At 35.0% G+C, this 7,356-nt stretch overlaps 1 protein-coding gene across 1 annotated transcript; it reads right to left on the bottom strand.

The window, feature by feature from the left end:
* Positions 1 to 2,552: 2,552 nt before the first annotated feature.
* Positions 2,553 to 7,036, bottom strand: LOC141672885 (uncharacterized). Its single transcript, XM_074479573.1, has 11 exons — positions 5,827 to 7,036; positions 5,572 to 5,726; positions 5,147 to 5,269; positions 4,632 to 5,069; positions 4,245 to 4,511; positions 3,811 to 4,085; positions 3,555 to 3,716; positions 3,345 to 3,446; positions 3,183 to 3,249; positions 2,976 to 3,074; positions 2,553 to 2,889 (listed from the first exon to the last, which is right to left on the bottom strand). Exons 5-11 carry the CDS (start codon positions 4,431 to 4,433, stop codon positions 2,797 to 2,799), a joined length of 987 nt encoding a protein of 328 aa, XP_074335674.1. The 5' UTR covers positions 4,434 to 4,511; positions 4,632 to 5,069; positions 5,147 to 5,269; positions 5,572 to 5,726; positions 5,827 to 7,036; the 3' UTR covers positions 2,553 to 2,796.
* Between the last annotated feature and the right edge of the window lie 320 nt (positions 7,037 to 7,356).

Genomic DNA, 7,356 nt, shown 5'->3' with positions numbered 1-7,356 from the left:
ATATCAATAGCTACACTTCACAGGACTCTTGGCCAACACTTTATGAGAAGAAAAGACAATATAATATTTGAAAATAGCATAAGTAAGAGACATAAATTGCATAAGAGTTGTCCCGAAAAAGTTGCTCAATTTAGCAGTTGAATTCTTCCCTCCACACGGTATAGGTTGAAATTTACAAAAACATAAATACAAGGTCCAAGCCGTCTAAAACTTTCACCAAGAATTTAATACAAAAGTCAAATAGCTATTTAACTATACAACAAGTACTTCTAAAACTCTCGTATTTCAATTCCAAGATCACCATGAGCAATCATAAATGAGTCAGCCTCACGCAAGATATCTTCGAGAACTTAATCACTCCCTCCTGATTGTAACCTTTAAGAGATTGAATTAGAGAAAATGATTAAAAAGAGTATAGTTGCCACTCAGTACAACAAAGCAATATGTACATGACCAAAGTCCTAAAACTTACCCCCGATCCAACATTAGATGGTGCTAATACAAAATCTACATAGACAAACAAATCAAAATCCGCTTAAGTGATACTCACACTATGACTTTCAATGGAAACAGATGTTGGTGCATATAGGAGTTCAACAAATGCCACTTCACTAGTGCTTCCACCGGCAAAATCTACAAAAATACAAAAGTGTGCGAGAAAGAGTAAAGACATTGTATTTAACAACAAAGATGGAATATGTAACATCATATTCTTAGAAAATATTGACCATCATTAAAAAAATAATTAAATAGAAGTCTGGGTATTCTCAAGGAATTTACCAATAAAAAGAAAGAAAGAAAGATTATACCACTCCTCATATACATATTAGAGCTAGTTCTTAGCAAATCTCCCCGTAAATAATTTGATCTTCGCAAGTTACACAAGCTTGCTAATCTATCCCCAAAAAGAAACTTATGTCCAAATAATAATAATAATAAAACTGACGTCCTATGTACTCTCATCGATTTGAATGTGTGTGCTTCATCCCGGTTCTTGAATATGATGAAATTTCAGGACATTGAACATTATAACAACAACCTAGCCAATGCACATACACAACAATTAGACTAAATAATACAAGATTAAGTGGTATTAAGGTTCTTAAAATATGCCCTTATAAAAAGCCTTTACTGTAAGTTGTCAACTGTTTCATACCACATATCCATCAGGTGTCCAAGTCATTGTATTCAATTTAATCATAATATTCCCATTTAGATCTAGCGGGTCATATGCTTCTGCAAGAAGAAGTTAAAAGCATTCTCACAAGTTCATATTTATAGCAACTAGAAGTAGAAGAATCAAGCAGCTGCTGGATTGCATCTTGAAAGCCGCTGTTAAAGCTTCTACTGAATTTTTTGTTCTTTGTAACACTTATAATAAGTGAACAATCATAACAGAAATAATAAATTTCAAAAGTTACTAGATTGACATATTGACAAAGATTGCCCGGAAGGCCAAATGAGTTTAGTCTGATCAACAAAACTAACAAATTATATTTGCATCTATACAGTACTTAACATTTATCATACTAAACAAAATTAGCTTCCAACACATTTTGCATCTATAGAGTACTTCTCTATGTACTCGCGCATATTTTGTTTTCACTGAAACTTGTGTCCAGACCTCCCATGTCAGAGGGATGCACTACTAGAAAAAAGGCCTTAGACATCGGTTGTGGACTGATGTCTTTTAAAAATCAAACTGATGTCTTTGCCTGTGATGTTAAATGTAGGGGCCTTTTACATTGGTTGTGAGCCGATGTCTTAAAGCATATTTGACATCGGTTTTAAATTCGTTCCGATGTATTTTTCTTCAAAGTAGTCCTTTACTATGACTTCAATGCTGCAATAATATGAAATTTCTATCAGTTTAAACATATTATGTATAGGAGAAAATAACAAATTAACATCAATCTTCAAATCAAGCCGATGTGTGTTTTATTGTATAACATCAGTCACTATATAGTACTGATGTGCAATGTTTATTTAGAAATCGGTTCTGTAAGTGAACTGATGTATTTACTCTATTTTTACATCACTTTATACATTTATATGATATTTATTCTTTGATTTTACATCGGTTTTAAACTAACAAACTGATATGTGTGATTGCTTATGACATCAGTGATTGCTTATGACATCAGTGCCATAGTGGCTTTCATATAAATGAACTGATGTCTTTACTATATTTTTACATCACTTTTTGTATTTATATGATATCTATTTTTTGGTTTTACATCAGTTTGAAACTAACAAACTGATATGTGTGATTGCTTATGACATCAGTGCCATAGTGGCTTTCATATAAAGGGATGTGTTATTTGCTTATTATTGACATCAGTTATTTGGCTTAGTAAAGTGATGTCTGTTTTGATTTTTTTTTCCATGAATCACCTGCTTCATTAAAATCCCCAAAAATCAAAATGCCAAACCAAAATCACAAATCTAAGTTACCAATACCAAATCTAAGTTACCAATACCAAATCTAAGTTACCAAATCAAAAATCCATGTCGAAAAACCATACGTAAATTAATTTACCAATTGTATCATCATTCAATAATCCAAACCAACTACATAGATAAACCCAACCATATATTAACATCTACATAAGTCATCCCAACACCAAATCATTCAATGTTTCCTCCACGTCAAAATAAACGAAAGTTCAAATACTTAAAGCAAATTGATTGGTGCAACACAAGTCTAGCTAGGTAGAGTCAAAATAAACCAAAGTTCGCCTACTTCAAAGAAAACGATATGTCCAAGATTTTAAGCTGCAGATCATCAGGGCCTTTTCACAAGAAGGACTCAATATAGTCTAACGTCTGAAATCGAACCTCATCAAGCTCATCTCTGGAACAAATTACCTTCCGATTCTTGGCAGCCCACTGAATAATGTAAAACACGACAATTATAATGAATCCAATTACAACTGACATATAAACCAACTATGCATTGAAGTAGAAACAAATACCTTTTTCATATATGATATTTCGGGGTCCATGACAATCTCTTTCATGTAAAACATAACTACATATCCACATTCAGTCCCACCCGGCTGTTTAGGACATCCCTGTTTAACAAAAAAAGATTAGTTACTAAATTAAAGACTGGTCCGAACAAGCAGTAGCGCAAAGTCAGAAGTGCACCGACATGAATGCAGAAAATAAATAAAACTTACCGAAATATATATGATACTCGGGGCTTTGTTTCCCCTTCCAGCCTGAATGTTGAAAGCAATCACCGCCCTGTCCACTTAGCATTATCAATAACGTGAACTGATCGATATCAATGCCATAATGAAAAATTGAAGAGAAAATAGTTTAAATATAAACAAAAATACTTTGATACGGCTTTTTCCAACTCTGGAAAAGCAGTTGCAAGAGGTAAAGGATTTAGTATGAAAATCTCGCCAACCCATATCACGACCATTATCCAGTGGCAACTGTTTTTATAAAAAAATTAAGAAAACAGAATTACTACCAAAATCATACAAATTATGATTTTGAGCTATATAAACAAATAACCAAGTGAAAATACTTAATATAATTACCCGCTATTATGTGGCTTTAAAAAGAGACGATCAGGATTGTCCTCTTTCAAACGATTAACCAAGTTGTTTTCAAAATCATTGTTCAGGGTAAATGTGGCTCCGGGATCACAAAAAGCAAATAACTCATGATTGTTATTGCCAATAACCACCGAATGCAAGTACCTACATTGTAAATAAAAAAATGCAGCAAACAAGAATACGTGAGACATCGTACAAGAATGAAAAGATAAGAATAAGGAAAAATAATAATACTCACGCCATGTATGTACATATTGCTCCTTGGCCAATCATTTTAAACTTGAGCAGGTGGGCAATGTTTTCATGCAATATAAAAATTGTTTTCACAACACCAAACACTTCAGCATCACATGGAATTTGAATCGAGTTTCCAGTGGACTTCATGAATGTTGTCGCATGTTTATACAACAAACGAAAGCGATTTGGAACATTTTTATTGATCTCAATTTTTTCAAACAATGACTGTACTTTCTGCAACTCAGTCACAGGTTGTTTTCCTTTTCTTTTACTTTTCTGCAAATATTAGTTAATATATTCATAAAAAATTTACAGAAAATCTATAGCAAAATTCAAACTGATTTCAATTTAGATTTATTTTTTCTTTAATTTATTTAAAGATTTTTTAGCAACAAATAAAAGAGAACATATCTCGCATATTAATTAGTTACATACCGCAGTTGGGGCATTTGGGAAAATGATCAAGTCCCGTGGCCATGAGACGAGGGAGCCAACAGCTTGATCTACTGTCTCAATTTCACCCACTACTGGAATAGGAATCTTGGCTTGTCTTTGAATTGGCCCATCCACTGACACACGGGCACAACCAGGCTGTATCGGCACGCCATGAACAGACTTGTTCATGTCTTCATCGTCAAATAGCAAGCCAAATGCCACCTTGTTTTCTTAGGTGCCTACTGCCAACTCACATTTTCGAGGGCACTACATACATTTATTTTAAACATATAATTTTGCATTAAACAACTATTGGCTATGGTGGGAATAAAGAAATTAAGTTTAGATGAACTGAAAAAATATACAAGCTACATTCAGTTATTTTACCTTGTTTTCTGGGGGAATAGGTTTCATGGAAATAATATCATCATCAACCAACAATGGTTCCAGCTCCTTTGCAGCCCCTAGATTAGCTTTCTCCAAAAAAATTTCTTCACAACTTGATTTATCTGAAACCATAGGCGATGAAATTTTTGCTGCACTAAGCATGGCCTTTAATTCCGCTATCTCCTGTCGTGTCTTCTCCATCTCCTTCCTTGTCTTCTCCAACTCTGCATCCCTTTCTCGATCACGAGCCAATAATTCTGCTTTGGTTACTCTACATCTTTTCCCATTTGGTAAATTGAAGAAAATTGACGGAGGGACAAATCCTCCAACTCCTCGAACCCTTCCTGAATGTTCAGGAGTTTGTAAGGCCGTCATCAACACATCATCACTTCCCGAAGGAATGAATTCCCCCTTGCTTTGTAGCTCCAGTAAGGTTTCCTATCACAAGAATATAAACATTAGAATTAAAATTGCATGAATAATGTGTGTGTACTATTTCTGAATAAAATACTCACAATTCTTTGTCCGATCTCAGCAAGTTCTAGATCAACCTCCTCATCATCTTTTCCCTTACGAGCCTTGTACCACATTACAGCCCTATCAGGTTCTTCATCGGCAGGCAAATTTCCTTTCTTTTGCTGCTAAAAATGAAGAAAAATTAAAAATATGCAGATATAGCTACTCACTTTAAGAAAATTCATAGTTTCTTAATTGGCACTTATTTCGTCTTCCATTAGTCCAACAAAGCCTTTTCTAGATAGGCGGTGAGGATATTTCCGATTACTCACTCGCTCACTTTGTTTTTCACTAAATGACTGCAAAAACATTATACACATTATTTACATACAATTTTTCCCAAATATTTTTCACTAAATGACAGCAAAAACATTATACATATTATTCACTAAATATCACTACATTAAAATAATTACGCCTATACCTTCCATGCTGCTTTGGAGGCTTTCGCAATTTCTTTTTTTGTCCAATATTAGGCTTCACAAAGTATTTAGTGAAATTCGCCTTAAAATTTCTCCACTTTGCCGCTGCAGACTGTAACAACCCCTTTTGAAGTTCCTTGGGAACTCTGAATGTTTCCTAAGACCAAATTTTTGAATGAGTACAAGAAAATTAGTCACATATCAATACAATTTTCTTGGACCTTCCTAGTATTCACATATCAATACAATTTATATACCTTAACATCAAGCCATAATTTCTCTTTTAATTCCACTAGTACGGTTGCCCAGTTTGGATAGTCAATCGGAATCATCGTTCTCGCCAACATTCCAGTGTAGGACTGTAGGACCTGCCTAGTATTTACTATGGAAACTCCATGTGCATTGCACCTAACATTTGCTTTCTTGCCCTGTGCCTTCTTCACCACTACTTTTTACATTGCGAAAATACCTCATGCAGATCCATACCTTTTTTTCGTAGTTTCGGAAGTCGTAACTGTTGCTTGGGTTGCTTCCTCAGAATCCAATTTTTCAGGTTGAGTTTCTATTGCCTGCTCATCTGATACTGTATCTACTACCTCATCTGATACTTTATCTACTACCTCATCTGCCTTGACGTCTTTTTCAAATTATCAGTCATGGAGATTTTAATCTAATTATCGTGCACATACATATATATATAAACAAGAAATGATAATATACAAGAAAATTAATTCTAACTTATTGTAACAAATGTAAATAGTGAAGTGCAAATATACAGCTGTACCTATTGGTTAAACCATTATTATGCGGGTTTATACCATCTGCCGACAAAGCCAAACGAATATATCTTGCCTCACTGCCGAATGCAGACCACCTATAATCTATATTTCTCCAAGAAGGAGAGTCGGCTGGATGCCGCATCTTTCCATCTTGTATTCGCTGCTTTGCATGCCATGTCATCAGTTCAGAAGTAGAAGGAGATTTATACATACGTTTAAATCTCGGAATAATTGGAAAAACCACATTACTTTTGCAGGAACATTCATCCTTATTTTACCATCCTTTCCCAACTTCCACCTAGATAGACGGCACTTAGGACACTCGGAAGCATCGGCATGTGCACCCGGATATAGGATGCAGTTATTTGGACATGAGTGAATTTTTTCATATTCTAGGCCTAAGTCAGACAGGGTTTTTTGGCTTCATAAGCATTAAGTGGCAGCACATTATCCTTAGGAAGGAGAGAGCCAACGGAAGTGAGTAAATTTGTGAAAGCACTATCACTAATTCCAAACCTGGCTTTCCAATTATATAATTTTAGCATCGACTCTAACTTCGTACATTCACTACCCTCAAACAAAGGTTGTTCAGCATCCGCCACAAACCTTCTAAACTGATACGATTCGTTGTCATACTCACCCGAATTATATGTAGCATCACAAACATTGACGGTTTCTGATGCAGGGGCAGGGGCAAGTGTACGTGCAGGGCTTGGAGCGTTGCAAGTACTATTGACCGATGACCTTGTCCCACACCCTTCTGTATGCCAAATCCAATCCAAATACCCTAAACTAAAACCATTATCATACAAATGACCCCTGATAATCTTTACGGAGAATTTTTTAAAGTTAACACATTGTTTACAAGGGCAGGGAATTCTTTTAGGATCACGAGAATTTTCCTCAGCAAAAATCAAAAACTGCTCCACCCCAATTTCATATTCGAGTGTATCCCTATCTTTGAAAATCCACGACTTGTCCATGTTAGGAAGGAACTACCTAATTGTT

This window comes from Apium graveolens, chromosome 7 (assembly GCF_009905375.1).
Source record: "Apium graveolens cultivar Ventura chromosome 7, ASM990537v1, whole genome shotgun sequence".
NCBI lineage: Eukaryota > Viridiplantae > Streptophyta > Magnoliopsida > Apiales > Apiaceae > Apium > Apium graveolens.
Note: the sequence above shows the minus strand (reverse complement) of the source record. Positions and strands in the feature narration are given on the sequence as shown.